Below are 23,961 nucleotides of genomic sequence, written 5' to 3'. Positions count from 1 at the left end.
ATTGGACTTTTGTGGTGGACCAACTCCGGCCCCATATTATGTAGCCGTGATTTAAGACCTATAACCTTATAGGCAGTTTGGGTTTTCCAAAGTGGGGCTGTATGAGGTGCACAGTCAGTGTATTACATGCAGTAGATGGCGGCCGGCACGCTTCCAGTTAAAGAAGCAGAGAGCAGAACTGGCACAGAAGTGAGGCAATGTCCTGCTGTTGATGGGGTCAGCAGTAAAACGTTTTTTAGCGACCTAAAACATGCCAACCTGAAGAAATCGATATCTCTTTAAGTGTACTATATTTACAATATTTTCAGCACATCACCTTGACCTTGCAATCAGACAGCCCTTTTTGCCACTCCATTTTCTGAAGCGTAAACAACACCTAATGCACTGGTCCAGATCCCTGCCAAATAAGCCAGATAGACATACTTGCTGAAGAGCTCTGCTCCAACCGACCATCAGGTAAAATGGCGGTAAAATACCTGAAAATGAATTAAACAACACAACAAAGTAAAGAAATGCAGTTTCAACAGATCTTTCTCCCAAAGCTTTTCTTCTGTACACTCTTCACCTCTCTTCTTCTGTGAACTGCTGAATCTCAGACCCAAACAGCTGATCTGCAGCGGCCAGTGACATGCATAGTGTGGAAGGGACGCGCTGTCTGGCGGTTGAATCTAGCGTGCAAAATATTCTAAATATAGCGTACACCTCAATTCGCACTGATTTTTTTGAAGTGGGCCATCTTTTAAGTGGCTAAAGACATTTTGCCGCTGCCCTCGTCCGCAGAACAACATTGTGTATCTTTCTACACCTATACTCCTGCAGCTTGTCCAAACAGGGGGCGTGTTGACCACTATCTACTCAAGCTTATACACTGGCTATGGATCAGTACATCATGCAACCCCACCTCAGAAAACTCTAACTAGCCCTTTAAACTCGACCTTCTGGATACAAACACTGGGGTATTCTTTTTTTATTTAACGTGTTATGAAGTGGAGACACAACAACCCGCTGACCCCAGCCTGCACTGCTCCCACTCCACCTGGCTGCCTGTTTGTGAGCTTTACTTTACTGAGTTCAAAGTCATTTCATCCAACTTACTTTTATCACCTCTCTCCTCAATAAAATACAAAAAAAAGTTTATTTTCTTGGAAATACTCAGAGAATAATATCATTCAATCCTCTGAATGGGATTGCTTAGCAAAGATAATAGAGATAACCCTGATTGTTTGGGGAAGCCAGACTTTGAACAGATGGTAGGCTGCGGGGAAATATAGATGAAGAAGACAACCACAGCTAAGGGACAATATTCCCTTTTATATAATTTACCTCAAGCTGCATTAAATTACCTAACTGCACCAGGGACCATGAGCCTTAGAGCTGCAGCACACGAGGAAAATCACCTGGAGTCATCTTGTTGTTTGTAATAAATAAAAGTTTGCCTGCAAATTAATTTAGCGGAATAAAGAGGAGAAGAGTCTGATCTTACTTTGATATGAATTGACTTCTCAGTAATTTGGGCAATTTGATCCATTTACTCAGCCACTTATTTTCATTAGGATTCCTGGCTTGTTTTCGGCTGGAATTCTGAAGGTCACAGCTAAAATTATTATTGAGCAAGAGCGCCGATAGCATCTCGGTTACAAATTCAGGGGGCTCATCTCGCTACTCAGCGCAGAGGCCAGCAACAGTTTTAACAGTATTGAGACATAATCCCTGGGATCTAGTCTGCAAAAAGCAGAATTATCCTTTGTGAATGTGCTGCATCAAATACAGACATGGGGGGGTGTAAATCCTTTAATTACATTAGGGCCCCGAAGTGATGGTAGTCCCATGTTAAAAGGGTGCATCACACAGCCTCACACACACTCACACACACCCCGCTGGAAATCGTCTCTATGACTGGTATGCTGAGCAGAGAAAGCTGGTGTCACTGCTGATAAATCATAATTGCTCCTGTGGTGCATGAATATAATGATAATAATAATAATAATCATAATAACATGCTTTACAAACAAGACATACAGTACCTGTATATGACAAAATATTCACACAAAATAATCACATAAAAGCAAAACTAGTAAATAACAGTGCAAGTGGACAGAAGCACCTTAGTGATCAAACAAATAACGACGTCACGAGGTGGGACCTCTGGATCGACAGGAGGGACGCAGCTGAGGATCTAAGGTTACATACAGGCTCATGGGGGTAGCAGTAAGTCAGCATTATAATGGGACCAAAACCCTGCAGAGCTTTAAAAAGTCGGCAATAAAATCTTAAAATCAATGCTAAAGCTGACAGACAACCGTTAAAGAGAGGCAAGGATGGGAGCGATGTGGTCAACACGCTCCCATTCCCAGCTCGTCGCATACAGCCGCGGCTTGCCAGTGGCCTTAAGCTTCAGACGTACAACCCCCACACGGGTTAGGCTGGTGTAAGAGCCGTCGTCGTTTTGGCTAGGTTCCGTGCCATTTCAGAGCTGCAATCCCCTCCCGACTCTTTACATCACCACACGACAGACATAGCAGCAAACAGCGGGATCCTCACGAGCCGACAGGACCGCCTCTTTATGGAGAACTCTATCCTGATTGGACGCTTTTCTGAATAAGAAATAGCACTTACAATAGCTCTAAGTTCAGGACAAATATTACTTTGGGATCAAACACAGTTACTCTGTTCAGATTTTTCACTCATAGCCATGGTTGGGGTTACTTACCTCACACAACGTAAGTGACCTGACTACATCACTCACATAACATAAGTTATCTCATTTACATACGTGTAATTTAAGTGACATAACTTGAAAACACCCTTCTTGACTCTTGGTCACAATTGTGATGGGAACTCTGGCCATCGGAGGGAAAGTCCAGAGAATGACGGATCTAACCACCGAACCCACCGCCCAACTCTGACTGTTCTCTGACTCCTCTTTACTGCACTGTGGGGGCACATCAAGAAGTGATGCAAGAGGGGTAACTACAGCCTCAAAGTTAGAAGCATGGGGCCACTGAGCAGGATGCTGTATTTGATATGATGGGAGTGAGAAAAGGCGGATGTGGTTCGGTGTTTTTGAAGTCAATTCAAAGCCCAAAAGCTGCATTTTTTTTTTTTTTTTTTTTTTTTATGGAGGAGCAGTGATCTATTCACGATGTCATAAAAGCATAGATCATCCTGTCAAGGTCTGCTTAAAAGAAAAAGAAATAATTGTCTTTGCAATAGTCCGGAGCTGGAGAAAGCAGAGTTGAACGACTTTTGTAATTGGGTTCAGTTAAAAATATATATTTGAGTCAACACGAGTGTGCTGTGTGATGTGAAATGTAATTAGAAACATGAAATTGCTTCACCAGTCGTGAGAATGCGTGCATTTCTGTATGCACGCTAAACTCTGTTAGCACCCAGAGAAGACAGAAGTTGCGAATGTCAAACGCACTTAGAATTTAGTTCATAGATTATTGAGTATTCTCACCTTTCGCAACACTCTCCCCCAAACGCGATCACATACGTCTGCGAAGCCAAATGCTGTGCAGCGGAGGTGTCATTAAATTCATTAAACCAAGCCGCAGGGCTCGTCAAATTTTATAAATCCAACCTCTTATTCTTCTCACCTTTCAGTTTCATTAGAAAGGCAACGGTTTTATTTTTTTTTATTTTTCATTTTTTTAGTTTAAGAAGCAGACAATGAAATGGCTTAGGGAGAAATGCAATAGGCGCTGTTTGATAAAGTGCTGTACTCAAGCTAAGTGCACAACGGCGTTAATGTGGAAAGAGTATCGATCTGTATCTTCCCTCGTTCAGCCCGGAGATGATCTGCACCGGCAGCTTGATTTCCATACAAGTAAACATGTTTGTCTCACTCAAACAACCAGACACACAACGCCGGGTAGCAACATCCAAAACAAACTTTTTGTTTCATTCACCTCACTCTGCATCTACTGCCAGTTTGGGGTTGTCAAGAACTTGAAGCAGCTGCCACTGCCGCTTGGTGCAGTAATGACACGACTCTGTCACATGAAGCTGTGTATTTCCTGGAGGCAGCACTGGGGCTCAGAGAAGTAGTCTCAGACAGAGGAAGAATAGGCAAATGTTTTTCTTAACAGTTGAGCGGCTGTCACGCAGCTCACTGATTTGATACAGAAACATTATATATCTGTCCTAGATAGCACTTTGACACTTCAAGCTCGGCCAGCAGCAGGGCAGCAAGGAGATGATGAGATATGAGCTGAATGGGGGAAGGGAAACTCCCACGGATGCTCGCCAGCATTCCCTCGCGGCTACACTGCCTATTCCATGAAACAGTCAATGGTGTGGAGAAAAAAATGCCCATGGCGTTCACAGTCTTCCGGGATAAAAGGTTGCACTGTAAGCGAGAGGCGTCATTGGATTGCATCTGAAATTCTTGAGTTCCCCCAAGAGCCTGGACAGATCTGATTTTAGAGTAACTAAAATAACTCCCAGTGTGCACTCTGTGTGACCATCTTGTCCCCTCTGAGTTCCCGTAGCGCAGCACAGCTCAATTTGGATGCTAATTTAGGCGGGGACAAACAGAGTCAAAATGGAGGCATGGATCAGTAATTTCCTTTCTCAGCTGCCATTGTGGCGTGGTCCTCTTGATGGCCACCGCTCCGTGAGATGAGCTGTCACTGTCAATTTAAAAGAAATGGCTCGTGGCTCAAGCTGAGTTGGTTTATTACTCATCTTTTTGGGTTTTAATAGATTTTTTAAAGTCCAAATGGTTTGAAACTGACTTTCAGATGGATTTTTTTTTCTATTTCCAATTAGGAAGATTTTGGGTTAAGCAAGCGGCCGGTCGTTTAAAAAAGCAGGCGTTTCTGCTATTTTAACAGAGGGGAAATTATGGCACTCGAATGAAAATAGATGGATGAAAGAGCACAATTTATATGAAAAAACATTGAGCCAGTTTTATGCCTTTTTGCAGAAACCAGCAGGGAATTTGCCTAATGAGGATCAGAGTGATTATATGTGAGAAGGTCATGGTTTAAAGTGATTTGGTTTGATATTTGATTCAAAAAGTGAACATTCATGGCAACAAGGTAGACAGCAAAATGCGTTTCACCTCTAAAACATCCCAACACACAGGACGCCTGCTAAGTCCTTCATTATTGGACACAGGATCTTAATTTGTGATATTAAAATACGAGGGCTGTGACTAACAACTCTCTGCATTATCAATTAGGCTGCCAATTATTTTCACGATTTTTCCATCTTTCATCTTTCAATATTTCATCACCATTTCCCAGAGCCCAAAGTGACGTCTTTAAATTGGTTCTTCTATCCAGTCAACAGTCGTAAATCCTCTAACGACTAAATGATGCATCGACTAATTTTTGTAGTTCAAATATAAAATGTATGTAATATCAGCTTAAAGTAAACTTTTCAATATGCGAGCAGAATTGCTCCTGACGTTGTCATTATGTAATATATTATCAGCTGAGAACAGCCATGCTCTCATGCTTGCGATTACTTTATTTGATGCCGTTATCTCGAGATGACAAATTAATTATTTTGTTATCTAAGGTTAACGGGATAATCAGCAGTTTAGCTCGAGAAAACAAGAGGTTGTCTCTTCATATTGCTTAAAGTGTTTATCACAGATCAGCACTTCTATGCCAGCATGCACAGACTGTACTTCAGTCAAGGTCCAACACAGGCAGGAGAAGCATTGTGTCAGAGATAACACCCTGATCACTTCTCGTTTTTTAAGGAGAAGAGGCTTCAGCTTCACAGGCGAGTGCACGTCAGTGATCCTGCTGACCGCTGAAGTGCACATCACTGTGCAGTTCAGTTATGAATCCCCCCTGTCAGCCATGACGGGGAGCTTGAAAGCTGAAATCAGGTGTGTTCAAGTGAACCGAACACCGATGCTGGAGTTCTCCATAATTATCCCGCGATTGCAAGAAAAAAAATAATTGTTTTCTTTTGATTTGATTTTCTTGAGACAACACGATAAATGGATCCCTTATCACAAGGAAAAAACGCTTTTATCTCAAGATTAAAAAAAAGACTCAAAATAACGTAGGTAAAAATAATCAAAGATTGGCTGTTTACAGCTTCCGTCCACAGGTACATACAAAGATAAACACGCAGGCAAGATTGTAGTGTCGCAGCTGGTCGCAATGTTTTATAAACCGTTGTGTACCTCAATGAATTGAATAACAATGCATCACATTTTATATGCCCACTGGAGGTGCTGGAAGTCCTAATCTGTTAAGAGACTTTCGGAACTGTCGGAAAGAAACTGCGGTAGATTAAAAAGTACAATCATTTCCTCAGAGATGAACCCAGTAGATGTGTAAAACACATTAGGTAGAGCTCAGTGCGTAGTTGCTTTACACTACTGGCAGTGATGCACCGCCAGTATTTTGTTCACTACTATTAAATATAAAGAAGCTGACGTTAGAGTCGTCTCCCCTTATCCGCACATTAACTTCATCAAAGCGATAAAACGTGCGGTAACGATTCTGTTGACAGTGACAGGGCGGGGGAGGCGGACCGGGAGATTTTTGTTTTGAGTGATGGAGAAGCCTTGAAGCTCTGTGACTGTCTCGTGTGTCAGCGAAGTGACAGCCGCTGTGTGAAGGAACTGTGATGAGAGGGAAATTTTGGGGATTTGACGGCAGTATTGCCGGCTATTACAAAATGTACAGTTTATCTTTAACTCATCCGCCGACTCAAACGCCGTCCTGTTCTCGTTGGTCCATTGATGTATTAGTGGTGACTGCTGAGAAAACACCCACTGCAGTGAACCAGAATGCAATGGTAGAAACGCTTCACAGGAAAATGGTCGAAACAAATATCTCCTTCTGTGCTGCAGACCGCTAAACCAAACCAAAGCCGTGTCAGCGAGGCTTAATGTGAAATGTTCTTCCCCAGGTCACAGAGTCAACGATGGTTTGTGGCACTCCGTGAGTCTCGACACCAGGAATCTACAGATCACTTTAACTGTGGATAATGAGCCGTCCTCCGCAATCGAACTGTGGGAACAACTGGAATCAAAAGGCAGCTTTTATTTTGGAGGTCAGTGGGTTCTCACAGCATGTTTGCAATGTTAAGATACATGCATCTCTTCTCATCTCTAACACATAGTTCAACAGAATGCTTTTTGGTTTAGATGACTATTGCAGTTAAACTGAGGTTCCGTCATGTGTCATTTCCGTCCAGGCTGTTCCGCGATGAACTGTCAGCGCCAGACTCCGGCCTTCCAGGGCTGTATGCGGCTCCTATTCATCAACAGGCAGCCCATGAATCTCAATCATGTACAGCAAGGATTGCTGGGCAATTATAATGAGCTCCAGTTTGACACCTGCAATATTAGAGACAGGTAAGTTGGCTTAGATTTTTTTATTTACATTTTAATTAATTAGAGGACAGGTCTTACAGGGAGCTTACAGGAAACTTTGACAATCAACCGTCTCAATGTGTCCAATATAACAGTCTGTAAAACGTTATCCAAGCTGGCAGCAGAGAGTTATTCATGCCCACATCGTTAATTTGGAGATGGCAGTGTTGTCTGCAGAGCTGCCTGAAAGTCACTGACATCTTGTCCTATAAAGACAAACACGCTGACAGGATCATCCAATTAAATTGCAACAGAAAGTCAGCAACACCTTTTCTGGCAGAGGACTATGCTAACAAGCTGCTCCCTACTGGCCTGTGTGGCATCCCTCCCCATCCCTATCCCTCATTACCCTGCACAGCTGTGGGCCCTGTGAATGAGATTGGCAGACCTATGAGCTCATTGAATGTCCACATGTGGCTTGGAGCATTTATGTGAACCAGACAAAGATGCAAACTTGTGTTTTTTCATCTAGTATTTGCCCCGAGGAGAGTCTCTCCTTTGTCAGATTTCAAACCATTTCCTTCCTGCTGCGGATGTCCCCTGTCAGAGGATATGCAAACACGACTGTGCCGCCAGTCTGTTGTGGCAGTGAGTGAAGGGACGGACTGTAGGAAATGACAGAAGATTGGAATTGGGTTGGAATCCTTTCTTTTGATAAACTCAGATGCATACATCTGTTGTGTGCATGGGTGGAAAAAAAAAAAGAAAAAGAAATCAGTGCAAAAAGCAGTCTGAGTTTTTATAGTATAAATAAACTAGACAGAGAATAACAAAAAGATCTATTTCTATAATCGTATAAAGAAAATTCTTGTCACACATCATTGAAAAATGTTAAATTAACAGTTAATAAACTTCAGCTAATAGCTATTTCATAAACAGTGACATGCTTTCGAAATTCTTTGTTCAGCAACTGTTTATTGTAAAGTTGCAACTGATGTTTATACTATAATACGTTGTAAATGGTTAGTTAATACAATCCAGCTCATCTATAAACATTATTTATAACTTAATTTATAAGTTATTTCCAGTTAACAGTTTATAAAACATTTAATGTTGGTCAGATAACTGTTACCTGTAGTTTAATTCACTTTATATCTGCCATTTATTAATGTTAGAAAATTACTGAAAAATTCTTACAGTTACGTTGATCACTTTTTTGTGGGCAGAGGAACTCGACAGGCTGGCGAGATCTCAGACGTTGTTCCTGGAATCAGCTGGAGCCCCAAGCCCTCCTGTTACCACGGGGACCACTGCTGCCTTCACTCTTCCCATATTCTCCAGCACTTCTTTCAGCCTACAGTATTTCTCGAGCTTCACGTGTTCCTTCTTCCAGATGTTGCTGGCTGTCACTTGGGATTGCTACATCTATCACCACTGCCTTCTTCTGATGGTTCTGTATCTGGTCCCACAGGGTCTTGGCTTTGACATTCTCCACCTTCTGAGAGGTCTCCCGTTTTGACCCTGGGGCTTCCAGCCTATACACAGATGTTCCTGTACATTATGCCAGCCACATGGTTATGGCGCTCCATGTACGCTCTGCCTGCCTGTATCTTACAGTCCGCTGTTATGTGCTGGATGGTCTCAGTTGCACATTTGCACAGCCTGCATCTGGGTGTGGTAGACGTCGGCCTCAGACAGTCTGTGTTGTGTTTCGGTCCAGCTGTTCCCAGCCACTGGTAGGATTTCTCGATATCAGCCACTCTCTTTAATCTGTCGATGGGACATACCATGCAGGGGTTTGTCCTTCCATGATGTTTCCTCCTGCTCCTCCCTCTCCTCCTCTAGGAGGTTCTGCTGCCTGAGGTATTCACTTAGTAGTTCATCACTTGGGGCCATCTTCCTGATATATTCATGGATCTTTTTTGTTTCATCCTGGATGGTGTCTTTGATGCTCACTTGTCCTCGGCCTCCTTCCTTCCTTCCTTCCTTCCACTTAGGACTTGGGGTTCAACCATCCATGCATTGTGGAAGCTACTTTGTCTTGACATCAGTGACCTTTATCTCCTCTTTTGGCCCGCTTATTATGCCAGTGGGGTATCTGATGACCAGCAGGGTGCAGGTTTTGATTGCTCAGACCTTGTTCTTACTATTCAGCTGACTTTACAAGACTTGCCTTACTTGCCTTAGGTATTTGACTCTAGCTGCTGGCTCATGGTTCCAGTTTTCTTGCAGGACCCAGAGGTCCTTGTAGTTGTCTACATCTGCTTCGTTGACTTCTGGTAGTTCAACCCCTTCAGTTCGGATCATCTTCCCTCTCTTTGATAGCATCCAACCACACTTATCTAGTCCAAATGACTTTCTTGATGTCATCCATGTAGAGAAGGTGGAGACAGAGCATATCCTTATTACATCCCCCAGGCTGGCTCTCTCCAGACAGAGGTCTCCACAGCCCACAGCCACCTCTCCCACTCACCTAACACTAACCAGGGGACCCCCCAGACTAGCTCTCTTGATTTGGTCAGCTGATTGGTTGGCACCTGTGCTTAAAGTGTCTTTGGGCAAGATACTGAGCCCCAAATTGCTCTTGGTGGCTGTTCATCGGCGTGACTATGAATTGTTATTGAGCCTGACGATCAGGTGGCCTCTTGAGTGGCAGCCTCTGCCACCACTGTATTAATGTGTGTTTGAATGGGAAGACTAGAAAAGCACCATATTAATGCAGTGCATATTACCAGCTAGAAGCTAACCCTGGTTGTCTGTTGTTTTGTTGCTGGGCACATAGTGTAGAGCGGGTTCATCAGAGCTGAAAACAGCTCTGCTGCTGCTTGAGACAAGGTTAATGAGAAGATGCAGTGATCCTCAAACACGACAGAAAATGAGTCATAAAACCAAACCCATAAGCAAAAAGAAGTTAAAAATCTCTGACTCAAACATGACTTAAAAAGTAATTTCATTCACAGTGAATGTAAACAGCGTTGATTATGGAGCGTTACAAGTTGGGGAAAAAACTCCACTCCACTGTTAAAGCAAAGTCAAGCTTTGTGAAATGTTACAAAAATATTTTGGTGTATTTTTTCCTAATCTTTGATAAATATTAATAGTCACTGCATTATGCATTTCATAGAAAACAGATGCGAGCGGGGAAAGCGTTTGATGTTTCCTACAAATGAAACAACTATCTCCATGCATTATGCAGTGTGCGACAAAGAAACTTATGCAGAACTGAAATCAAATGTGTGCGGGTTACATCCACACTTTTTTGTTTTTCTTTTTGGTGTGTACTTGGTGTCTTTGCAACATCCTGTGCTCAGATCTGCTTGACATGACATGTGAGGTAGCTGTGCACAGCTTTTCAAACATTTATTTCATTGATGTTAACTCTCATTTCACTTATTGTGGCCTGTGTAATGACCCCTGAGTGTGAGAAAATTAACTTTCATCAGAGTCAATCTCTTTTCTTTGTCTCTAATTAAACCTTGCGACTCAATTTATGGTCAGCATGCACTTAGGTGTGCTGGCTACTGTAATTCCATGACCTGTGAGGGCACTCATGAACACAACAGAAAATAGCTTGATGGTAATTAAACCAGTGGCTGCAACCTTATCCATGTTGCGGCTGGCCCGCTCCGCTGCAGTTAATAGGTGGGAGATGAAAGTGTATGAAATTATAGATGCATGCTCGAAAGGCTGGCAATTATGTGAAACTGAAGGAGGCTTGAGGAAGGGACTATTAATCAGACGAGTGTGGTTTGAAATTTCTGTGAAGCGCTCATTGTGTCAAAATCCCATTAACGGGCATTCTAGTCTGAAGGTGACAGTAATGCTTTTATTTTTAGTAAAACGCCTCGACGTGTCAGCTTTTTTTAAAATCATACAAGGGCAAAGTATGAGACACAATCATTTCACACTTGTTTGAGATTTTTAATGAAACATGAATAAACAGCAAATTAGTCTATTGGGTGGGTTCCAAAGCGTGTTCATAATAGCGTACAAAAGAATAAGAGTACAGCGAGCAGGGGTCGTGCTTGCCTGATTAATAAAAGATCAGGTTTGCAAACAGTAACACAAGAAGTATCTCTACCGGTACCTAATACGAATGCTTAAGAGGCTTGTATGATGTTTTGTTTTGCAGCCAAGAAATGGCTTTTTTGTGCTGCCTATACCAGAAGAACATGCAAGTGCATCAGGAGAGGACTAACATAGTCAGCAACTAATAGCAACTTTTCTGAACAGCAATTCTCAGGTTCCAGTTTTAAGATGTAACATTTTGTGTTATATATATTACAAAACAAGACAAAATTATGTTTGACTGCCCGTACGGAACAAACATTCATGCGTTTTGTAATCCTCTGATATTTTACAAATCAAACAATTAAACTTCGGGTTGGTGGGTTAATCTGGGAGAATTTTTTGTTCTAAAAGCTCTTAACATCTGGACAGTAATCAAAAATCAAATTCTCTGACAAATAAAAGAACAAATCCAGTATCTGTGGCTGTTGCACGCATCTAGTAAGCCCACCTAATCCTTAAATTCAGACCACATGAAATGACTGAACAGGCTACCTGTGTACCTATGTACCTATCTGCACTGGCCATGCACTAAATGTGCATGACTGGAATATTCTTCAAGGCTAGGCTGATCTACTGCTAAAGCTAGTAGGAAGCTAGTTTCAAAAGAATGGCAAATAAAGTGCAGCGGGGAGTACTAACAGTAGCTATGTTCATTCCTGTCATTCATTATGATAATGTTCAATGTTTTCTTACATCACAGTGAGACATTAGGTAGTTGGATAAGCTTACCAGTGACAAATCTATGAACAGTTACAGTACAGCCTTCATGTGCCTGTGGGACAAAGGCCCCAAAGGGCAGCAGGAATAGCCTTTCAGTGGCTAATACAGTTAGCACAAAGCACACAGCCCCTAAGCCAAAGACCAGAGCTTGGGGGCAGAAATAGCTTTCTTAAGTGGTTATTGTTAGCAGACAGCACACACCTACAGCAGTAGGAAGTAACTGTTGCACATTCATTCATGACAACTATTAAACAGTTGTTTCTTTATTAGGCTCAAAAAGCTAACAGAGCCTGTTAGCCAGCTGTTTTTTTTAGCCAAAAGTGGTTAAACTGTGGATACAATAAACCGGTAGATACACTTTTTGGAGAGTCAAAACCTCCACAAAATGACATGTTTCACCATCATAATTTGATCAGTTCAGTCACAGGAGAGGGGCTCAAGTAAATCATTTCACCTCCATTAAAGTTAGCCATGGGCCACATAATGTAATACCTAGGAAGCTGAACTGTTTCCATATTTTGCACCACTGAGCAGCTTTCATCAGAATCAATGGGGCTATATGTTCATGTTGTAGTCCTTTAAAAGAAGATAATTGATTAATTAAGTATTTACCCAATTAATCAGCAAAAAAAAAAGATAATCTCCTGATATTAACTAGTAGTGTAAAAACTTTTTTTTTCTCTTTTTCAGATGCCTCCCCAACCTGTGCGAACACGGAGGCCGCTGCTCTCAGACATGGAGCACCTTCACCTGCGACTGTTCGGGAACAGGATACTCCGGAGCGACCTGTCACAACTGTGAGCAGTTCATCTCACTTTCATTTCTCCACCTAGTCTCAAACCTGCTATTACACCCTCTGCACCTCCCCATATATTCGAGGTCTACTGAGCTGTGTCATTTGATTCAGCGCGCACACCTGTCATGCTCCGAGCTTTTCTTCACTTTGTACAACAGAGAGGCAAAGAAAAAAACTTGCCCCTCTTCGACCTGACATGACCTCACAATCATCGCTGCTATTCCCGCTTTCAGATTTCTGAGAAACTGTTTTTTTTCTTTTTTCTTTTTTTTTACTCCATCCTTAAATAGCTTGAGACTCGCTGGCTTCAGACTGACTCTACATGTGGAAGTGTTTCCTTACGGGTGTCATTTTTTGACATCCTCCCAACACCCTCAGATATTCATAGTGGAGACGGCTGTTGGAAACTCTGTGTGAAATTCCCCTGCCCCAGATTACTGATTTCTTGTTTATATGCAGGCAACGTTGTTTTATTTGCATGTTGGAGGCTACATGACAGATAAGAGCATCTGCTGAATTAGAAATATTTTTAGCAGCTGGGAAGATTAATAAGTAAACCAGAGGCGGAATTGTCAGCCATATCATCGGGTTTAATTATCTAGCTAGCTCGGCTGATAGCATCTACTAGCTACAGCTGTCATTCCAGCCCACAAAAACAAAGGCCGCCAGTTAGCAATCAGGAGCCTGTTACTGTCTATGCGTCTCTGAAATCTATCTGAAATGTAAGACGCATTGTTTTGAAAAAAATAATGTGAATTTTTGGTTGTAAATATGCCACTGTACACATGTAAACTGCAACAACTAAAGTAGCAACAATAACTAAGAGGGCGCGGGGCTCAGACAGCAGTCAGTGTGGTGATTGTTTTCAGATACTTTAATGTGGAGGATTAGTGACCATTTGAAGAAATGCTTGGGCACCCAGTCTGAGGTGGGTGCACGAGCCCGGCCGTGTGTCGAGAGTGTAAATAATCTCTGCTCTTCTCTGCCCTTGGCTCTCACAAACACACTCCACAACCCATTTCAAGGCAAATTATATCACTGGTACGTGTGAGGTGATTCAAAAACTATTCTCCAGTCTAAGGCTCTCACATGACGTGACAGAAGATTTGCTAAAAACTGAAACGTTTTTCCTTTGCCGGTTAAAGACATTCTGCGACGTTGTGAAAATCTCATGCACACAGAGCTGCAAAAATGATTGGAAAACCCTGTACTATGCATTGCCAGGCCAGTTAGGTTTCAGTGCATTGTTTCAGTTAAACTCCACAGGCTAACAGCACAAACGCTTTCTTCTGCACAGCGGTGAGCTGTCACATTACGTTAACGGTGAAGCAAACCTACGCTGGTAGAGCATTAATAAACTCAGTCGAGTCAGCAGCAGAAAACAAAGCTCAGTAGTCTGTCATTGCTCTTGCTGTCCCCCTATTCACACACGGATATAAGGTGGAAAACACATGTAACACATAGGGCCGAAGCGGGGCCTTGTCGTCACAGTTTTCACAGGAATTGCAAAATGTCAGTTTACATGACGATGGTACTGTAAGGGTGGCATATTCAAAAGATTACACTCTAGAAACTTGGTTTCAAAAGTGTGCATTTCCAGGCCCCCAAAGCATTTTATGCACAACCACTATCGTGTAAAAAAAAAACTTAAAATGTTGGGTTTTTTTTTACTTTTTTCTCCACAACAATCTGGCGACCACAGGAAGTCGTAACCACCTCGGGGGTCCCAATCCTCGACAGTTCAAAAACCGATGCTCTCAGCCATGAGAATAGATACAAGATTTAAATTAAACACTGAATCCACACAATTTTACAGTGAATACATTTTGATCGGGCCTTTCAGTAGCATTCCAGTGTAAGTGTTGTACCACAATCTGCATCAGAGCAACAACTGGTGATGATAGAGCGGAAGCATATGTCGCCATTTCGCTGTTTTTTTAAAGGATGAATACAATAACTTCTAAACAGTTCATAAATAAAGATAGATTTTTTGCAGTCAGATGAGTCAGCCAGTAGAAAGCTGTCAGAGCGTGGGATGATTCTTGGAGGAATAACTGATTTCTGTCCCCACACTGCCTCTTCCAGCCATCTACGAGTCCTCCTGTGAGGCCTACAAGCTGATTGGCAGCTCGTCGGGCTTCTTCTCAATTGATCCAGATGGGAGTGGTCCCCTGGGGCCCACACAGGTATACTGCAACATGACAGGTGAGATCATTGTAGTTCACGTGTTGTCACCTTTACTCCTTTTGAGTTCCACTGAGAACTGGCAGAAAGCTCAGAGTAAAGAGTCCGCTCACGTAGTGATCGTACTGCATCGATCCCCAGCCTGGCTATCTCACACTTTACCATCCAGTAATAAATCATTACAGCCACTCAGGGCAGTTCCTCAGAGTTTAGAACATATCTGTGAGAAGTCAATATCTTTTGTAAAAGTCCATGTGGTTACACTTAAACAATGTCAGAGTGCTTTTACACGGGTTTGGTTCAGTAGAATTGAGCCTCAGCGCCGAACAAAAAACAAGGCCAATGAAAAAAACAGAGCGCATTAAAAGCGCAGGCTTAATCTGCTTTCTGTTGGTCTGTGGGGTGAAGGCCAGCAGACCAACTCCAGTATTTTTGACAGTCGTTTTGGGATTTAAGCAGGATTTGAAAAGATACTAAATCTACTATAGTATTAAACTGCGATTAAATCCATCTGCTGATTGTAAGCTGATCAGAAAGTGATCCCATAATCGGTCTGAATGAGCAACGTACATGTTCTCCGCAAATCTTTATCAACCACGGTGACACTAATGTGCATTAGTATGACTTTTAGTAAGGGGATTTTCTCTGATCCATTGAATGATGATATTCAAGAGCAGTTCAGATTGCAGCGTGTTGTGGTTCCATCCTACTCTGTGCACTTTGCCGGTTCATTAGGTTCATTATAAATTAAATACATACTAATGAACATGATGCCACTTCTCCATCCTGTCTCCATCTGTGTGTCATTATTCCAAACATGCAGTCGATTTTCAGTCTGATAATGCAAATAATGCTTCTAATCAGTTATTTGTCCATGAAAGACTTTTGACATTAAAGAACTTAAAATGTATTAGAATGAACACCAAAAATGACCCACACAGGTCCTGATGAATGGATGACAATAGCCAAAACTGTGTGATCAATGAGTAAACTTTCAGTCTGTATCACTGCATGGTTTTTCCTTTTCGTTGATGAGTAAAAATCCTTCACATCAAAACCAGCGTAAATGCAAAAATGTATGGGTTTTTTTATCCTTGGTCCAAACTAAATAAAGAGGAGCTATAGATGTGAAAGGATCCTATTTTCATCTGTTGTTCCTGGAATAACTAATTTTGCTCCAGGACCAACATTGAAACTGATTTGGTGAAGAAGATTTGAGAAGTTCTGCTCTCAGACACGCATTTGACATCAAGCAGTTTACTTATATTTTGTTCCATAAACCAGAGCAAGTATTTGGTTCCCTGAACCTAACCAAACAGGGACAGAAAACTGAAAAGAAAAGAAAAAAAATTGATAAGTGAAATGTGTAACAGTGCAACAATATGTTCCAAACAGGATACAAAGCCCATTGTTTTGAGTGAGGGTCTTATTCAGCCCATTCAGCCATGACGGCTTGCTTTAGATGTGGACATTGACGCTTTTCGTCATCAATTATGATGTTATAGGAACACTAACACTGTGATATCTGATACAACAAGCACCCTCAGATACAGTTTCATCTGTTATTGGGTCTAACTTATTCTCTTTAAGCCAGAGAAAACATCCCTCCAGCTAAAGAATGACAAGTCATTATGTTTGTTACAATATGCTGCCTCATCCTGTCTTTAAGTTTAATTAAAAAGGAGCACATTTTATCATAGCACCCCCAACAACTAGTGCAAGCACCCCGCCGGTTCAGTCAGCCACAAGAAGCATCGTGTGCTTTCAAGGTTTCACTGAAGTCATTAGAAGTTTCGGCTTCTCAAATTAAAAAGTGTCATGACAAAATTACAGTTTAACAGCTTACAAGTCTAAAGCCCATCTAGTGTCCTCTAGAGGCTGCAGTTTTAGAGCATGGGGTCATTAGAGTCAAAAGGGTTAATCCTCTTGGGAGCACTAATATGCTCAGTCAATTTAATGGCGGCATGCCATTAAATAATGAGATATTTTGTGCGCAAGACTGACATTTTGAACTGAGGATGAAAAGTGTCCAAAATGGAAATACATCTCTCAATAAATTAATCAGCATCCGGCCTGTTAGATTTGGATTTCCTTGCGTGCAGCTTGTGGTTTTGACCTTATCGTTTTGCAAAAGTCAGGGTTCTCCAAAGCTGTTTGGCTTTATTTCCTGGAGACCATGAATATCCACATCAAATTTCACAGAGATTTCCCCATTGATTTCTGGAAACACCATGTCCCGATAGTATGTGTTGCTCAAGGAGGAGCGCTTGACCTCTACCTAAAGGAAAGTTAAGGATAAGGAGTCGATAAAACCGTTGCAAAACATGCTCCCGGCAGCACAAATATCCGTACTGAATTTCATGGCAATCTGTCGAGTTTTGGAGACGACAGGGCTCACATTGCCATTTGACCTTTAATTATTTACGGTATGCAATTAGTATAATCTGGCAGGACAGTTGGATTTGTGAAGCTGCAGTTTTATGTTAATAGCAACTTTGGGAACGCACCGCCCCATCAGAGCTGCTTTATCAGTGCGATCTGTTGACAGCGGGAACAGAATGTGCTCTATATCACCTGGACTGTCACCTGAGATGTGACATTTGACAGACAGGGAGAGGGACACAACCTGATCCACAGTCCTCTTGACATATAGGACAAAACATATTCCATTAAGTTATGACAGTATTCATGACTGAGCTGTCACAACCTCCTCAGCTACTTTGTCCTTTGCAAGGTTAGCGTAGCGGTGGTGCTACAGAGTGTGTGCTGCTGCCACCAAATGCTGTCCGTCTTTGGCGTTTTGCGTTCCCCCGACTTCCCCTCACAAATCTGAATCACCCGGCAGCAGATATTGCCTCAGCTTGACCTCAATTAAGGAATCTATTAGGAATGTAAATAACTCTAAGCCCGACAACCTGATGTGAATAATCACAACGTGGAGAGGGATTTTCTCTAACGCAGAGTAAACAGAAAATCCATAATGAGAAATGAGGGCTGAAATAGGAGGGATACCTCACATGATTTTACTGTACAAACTCTTGACTAACTTTTGTATGTTAAAGTTTATGAAATAAGTTCAAAAAACAAAAAATGTAGAAAAAATGTACACGTGTAATGCAAGTGTCTCATGCTGCGAGCAGCAAAAGGAGAATTGTTGCTCGGAAACGAGGGCGTCCGTTGGGGTTTTCAGTCATATGAAACTGCAAAGATTTGTGAAAATGTCACCAGCAACACGGATGTTTCCGCCAACAACACTGAATGTCTCAGTGACTCGCTAATGAACTTGGCCGCGATGCTGAGACGTACAGTAAAGTAAAGTGTGACACACAAATGGGTCACAGCGATTGTTCGGCAACAAGACAAGTCGAAACGCCCACTGTACCATCATGTATATTTATGAGCTCATTCATCTACTGTTTATCTGTGAACTTTGAAAAATAAGCTTTAGACTTGTTCTTTTGGTTCCATTATGCTGCTCCATGCTCTGTTCCTGGGAAGCACTTCAGGTTTTTGTATTTAGTATTTAAGTTACTAAGTTGTTGTTGCACCTTTCCATGATAGAAAGTCCAAACTGAGCTCAGTTGGCGGAAGGTTTCTTGTGATGGCTATGGCTATTACGTGAATTTCTGACCCTGGCTGTGATAGTTAATGATTTATTGTAACAATGACATGACGCGATCATAAATCACATGTGTTCCCTTCAGCTGTGATATAAAAGCCTACATTAAGCGTGTGCTTTTGTATGAGCAGTAAGATGAAAAGGTGCTGGTGGTTGTTTTAAGCTCAAACACACAACAACACACTTGAATGGAATGTGATGAGATTTAAGTTCCAGTGCGATCATGCTGGTGCAAAAGGCAATGATGGGATCATGCCCATTGTCGAACATGAACTGAAAGAAGGTGTTTGCAGCAGACTAATGTTAACAGATTGACTTTTCTTCTTCCAGAGGAGAAGGTGTGGACGGTGTTGGCGCACAACAGCACGGCTCCTGTCACAGTCCAGGGCTCCTCTCCTCGCAAACCCCACATCATGAAGCTCAACTACAGCGCGTCAGCTGAACAGCTGCATGCCATCGTGTCAGGGTCCGAGCAGTGCCAACAGGAAGTGGTTTACAACTGCAGGAAGTCCCGTCTCTTTAATACTAAAGGTGAGTTTTATTTCCCTCTGAATGTCAAACTTGCACACTGTAAGCTAACAGTCAAGTTGGGTTTCAGACGATGGACGGGGTTAGCAGGTCTTACATATGGGTAGCCTAAGGATACCAAAGGATAACTGACCAAACAGCACAGGACGATTTATTTTTTATTTCACAGCTGCCTGAGACTCTGCAGCCAACAATAAAAAATGCAAAGGCCTGCGTTGGTGGAGGCGCGTTGCTTAAGATACCGGTGAGACATGACATGGATCAGATTAGACTGACTAATACATGAATGTGTTTCAAAGGCTTGTCAGCTGCCAAAACGCTGCACACGGTTGCACTGTAAGGTAAACAGTACAGATACAGTTAACGAATATAGCTAGAAAATGTTCTGCCAGGAATGTTTGCTTTCACGTGGTTTGATTGGATAGTGCAGTGCCTCGCCAGAGGTTGTTGCATTGTGTTGGGTTTGATTGTTGGCCAGCTCTTCTGATTGGTACGCCTGCTGTGTCGCTGTACTGGCCTCATTCAGATGAATGAGGGGGGTGCGTTTTTCTCGCAGGGCTCCAGTCGAGGTCATGGCCTCGCGTGGACAATGTCTCTTGAATGCTCTGTGCTTTCACCATCAAGAGAGTGTTTTCTTGTTTCGCTGTGAATCGAAAGTCAGACGGTCTGTGCTTTGTCACATAGGGAGCCGCTGCCCCTTCGACACCCTGCCTCCTGCTTCGCTCTTCTTGTTATATTTTCACAGTAACTATAAAGGCGGTCTCCAGTCTTTCTGTGTGCATTCATCTTGAACTGCTCCTGCACCTATGGTGGCCCAAACAGCGTTTGCTCTTAAATCATGAAACATTCATGAAGTCCCAGATTCCGCCATTCCCCGGGTGCCATGCATGTGAAAACAAACAAGTTCATTATCACACCAGACATCAAAGAGAGACAGAAAACAGCCAATTTTATAGCCGCATGAACACACTGGTGTGATGGTGGCCCTCATTGTCACAGCGCAGACAACGTCTGTGGAAGAATGTAAATGTCTCCTCACCTTCCTGAGCGCGTAGACACACACAGGATCACTTTTGACAACAAACATACTTTACAGCGTACCCAAATTAATTATTGTACAAAAATGCACTTACCATGCTAATTTACGGGGGGAAAAAAACAACCGCCACAGCTGTTTGAAGCAGCCTGCTGGGAGTACAGATGCTGGCATGTGCCAAGAACTTCTGAAGTTCACCTCCAGTTGTGGAGTTGGGCTGTATAACATGTCCCCTCTCTGCCGACTCTCCTGTCAGCCTCTGTTCTGTTACTGTCACTTAAAACACAGATGCTCAGTGATTTAATGTTCCTGTAATGGCGTTCAACTGTCGTCTGATTTGAATTATTAAAGACTTGTTTTTCTTCCTTATTTAACACGCATAATGAATAAAGTTTGCTGAGAGCTCTGTGGTTTTAAAGTGACACTGAAGGGACTGAAACAACAGCAATTTTATGCTCTTCCGTGTCTTATACTCCAGTCTTTTTTTTTTTTTTTTTTACTTGACATTCCTGTTTATATCCAGCGACATTGTGCCAGTGGTGAAACATTTGTCTAGGTTCACTGTATGAGACAGCTTGGCATTTAGAAAACCTTCATTATTGGTCGCGGGTCATGAGAAAGGCAGAGCTAGAACTGGGATCTCGCCCTGTATTTGAATGCCTCGACAGCGACGCTTCTGACCAGAGACACGATGTCTGGCCGTCCCATTCTTGTGAACACGATATCTCAGGAATGCCAGACGGGACTTTGGCACAAGCTCCCACTTTGTGTTGATCCCAGGTCTGATAAATTGCATCCACTTATCCCCTCACTTGTTTTTTTTTTCCATGCGCCTCAGTCCCTCCCGACGAGGACTTACGAAGAGAAACAATGCGAGGAGAGGGGAAACAAGGGAAGAAGTGCGAAATGAAAATTCATTCATCTGAAGTGTCACATGAAGCATCGTGCATTTGAGCTAATGGCTCCAGCTGATTGCAGCTGGATCAGCTGTCAGTTCGCTTTAATAAGGTACAGTGAACAGGTATCAGCGTGGGTGTTGAACAAACACCTGCGCTTGAAAAACAAGCTACATTCTGTATTTATACTGCGACCTGCTCTGAGGCACATGAACCGTTTCTACAGACACAGTGTTTTTATATGATTTATTCATTGTTTACATCTGTATTCATTGATATTCTGATTATGAATTCATTTTTTAATGACCCACTATAGCGCCTCTTGCTGACAGCGTCTTGGTCTTTAATTGTGTTTATAGCCTAATCAAATTTGATGGAGAAAATAACAGCTTATGAAAGAAAAACATTTCTAATGAATCAAGGAAGTTGTTTGTAGTCCTTTACTTATCCGGACCTACAGTTAATACAGATCTTAAAATAGAAAAATATTTAAAGCTTGTGAGTGAAACACTCAAATCTAATCCTTTTTAACTACAGTACGAACCCGAAAAAGTGCTGTTTAATATCAGTAACTGATATTAAATAAGGGGTCATGTCACTGGGTAAAGAGGCTTCCATGGAGGCTTCCCTCATGGATCCTCACTCATCACTCCTGAACGATCTGTCCACACTTCTCACAGTGAGCGAGGAAATCTCGCTATTGACATCATGCTATTTGACATTTTACGGCATTTAGCAGATGCTTTTGCAATGAGGGAGCCAAGAATTGAACCAGCGACCCTCCGATTACTAGACGACCCGCTGTACCTCCTGAGCTGCAGCTGCCCCATATTGCTATTGCTATCCATGCTAATAGTGATGCCATCGTTACCCACGCTAATATCCATGCTTTCTCTATCTATGCTAACGGCAACAGATACAGAAGTGTCATTCTGCTGCCGTACCACCAGACGACAGAGCAGCTTCATCCTCCCCGGCTCCTGAACTCATCCTCACCAACAACACTCAGCACCCTGTTAACAGATGTAGCAGCACTCAAGGACTCCAAACATCATATTTCGTTTTTTTCTAAACCCTTGCTCATCATGCTGGTACTATCCATGCTGACATCCATGCTATTGTTGTCCATGCTAATGATGTTGATCTTGCTCGCACAGGATTCTGGTTGCCATGGTGACGGACTACGTCCTCTGTGTTGTCTGTTTTAGACAGAACTTTTAACGGTGAAAATGGAGGTAACGCTGCTGCAGTAGAGCCTTGAATGGAACAATTTCTGCTTTAATTGACTCCTCTAAGACTGTAAACACATTATCTCCGGGCTGTAGACGAAAACAAGCTAACCAACATGAGGATGTCATCCTGGGCTTTGAGAAACACTGACCAATATTTTCACCATTTCCTGACATCTTATTAACAAAGCAAATTAATCGCGAAAATTACAACTGCTACTACTACAACTCCAACTTTGTGTTCCATCAGTATCAGCTTTATTGGCCAACGTGTCAACACATACAGGAAATTTGACAGTGCCTTTCTCTCTCAACGAACTTAAACACGATAGACAAACATCAGTTATCCACCACAAGCTCGCGGGTTTTGCTGACGTTGGTCTTGAGGTGATTGGCGCTGCACCTTGTGACGAGGCTTCTCGATGAGTCGTCTGTACTCCCCTGTAGAAAAGACAGCGTGTTTCTCACTGGAAATGATTCACCCGGATCATGTCAGCATCTTACCCGAAAAATAAACGTAACACTTCTGATTGAATTCCTCCAACGTGTGTTCTGTAACTCTGTACCGACATGGGTGGAAACTGTTGCCTGACCGGTGCATGGCGGGCATACATATGTGAGGTGGTATTTCGAGTTTCAAATTAAAGAAAGCTCTCGTACTTAAGCGCTCTGACCACGCGCTCAGTTGTTTGTGTGAGATTGATGAAATACCCATTTCTGATGACAAGTAGCCTTTTCTGGAGTTTCAAAGTGGACAAAAGCGTCTGCCGATCTATGTAATATCACCATCAACAACGGCTTATCGACTGAAACCCTTAAGTGTTTTCAGTTATTATTCCCACTTCACATATGATTGTCGGAGTGTTCGTCCGGCGCCACGTTTGATGTTCGTTCCCAGCCCTTTTTGCACTGTGGATGTAGCGAATGCTGCAGACTCTCAAGGCTGTTTTGTGAGGCAGTCGTCAGAATGTTGGCTTCCACTCAGTTCAGCTCAGTTCAGTTCAGTTCAGACGAGATAGTCCGTCGCATCCTTGCTGTAAACATGTCCTGTCAATATCGAACCAATTTGGGGGAAGAGACTGAGACTCACCTCTCCTTCAGGAAGTATTGATTGTTGCTGTTTCTTATTTGTGTACCTGTTCGCTGTCTGAATAGTGTTCCCAAGGAGGCAGCGCAAATGGAGAAAAAGGGAGGCTGCATGTGTGCAGCGAGCACAAGGACAGCGAGGGTAAAGACAATAAAGCGTTTGTTATTTTCAACCTTTGTAATGCAAATGTTGGCTGGCTGGCCCTTGTTGTTCCAGCCCTCATTATTTCCTTTCTTGCCTGGGTTTCGTTATTCAATACAAGTAACTTTTGTCCTCCCAATTTTGGTAAGACTGTGTTATTAGGCTGTTAGTGGGAGGCCATCAGCTCCTGTTTGGGGGGGATTTACAGGGGTGTTGTAAGAGCAGAATCTTTCTTGCGCAGAAAGAGTGAACTGATGGAGATGGGAGATTATTGGCCGTCTCAGATTCACTCAGTGACATAGACCAATAACGACATGTGTATCCATACATAAAAACCTTGCCTAATGCAGCTGTAATGTATGC

The 23,961-nt window shown here is 42.6% G+C and overlaps 1 protein-coding gene across 1 annotated transcript in view; it reads left to right on the top strand.

The window, feature by feature from the left end:
• Positions 1–23,961, top strand: part of cntnap5a (contactin associated protein family member 5a) — a 113,894-nt gene that overhangs the window by 51,222 nt on the left and 38,711 nt on the right. Inside the window, 5 exon segments of the mRNA XM_030428846.1 lie at positions 6,886–7,029; positions 7,174–7,333; positions 12,773–12,879; positions 14,964–15,083; positions 19,012–19,212. Coding sequence (XP_030284706.1) covers positions 6,886–7,029; positions 7,174–7,333; positions 12,773–12,879; positions 14,964–15,083; positions 19,012–19,212 — 732 coding nt within the window.

The sequence above is a fragment of the Sparus aurata genome, chromosome 9, assembly GCF_900880675.1.
Source record: "Sparus aurata chromosome 9, fSpaAur1.1, whole genome shotgun sequence".
In the NCBI taxonomy this organism is placed as follows: domain Eukaryota; kingdom Metazoa; phylum Chordata; class Actinopteri; order Spariformes; family Sparidae; genus Sparus; species Sparus aurata.
The sequence above is the reverse complement of the archived record's forward strand: the minus strand, read 5'-3'. Positions and strand labels throughout refer to the sequence as shown.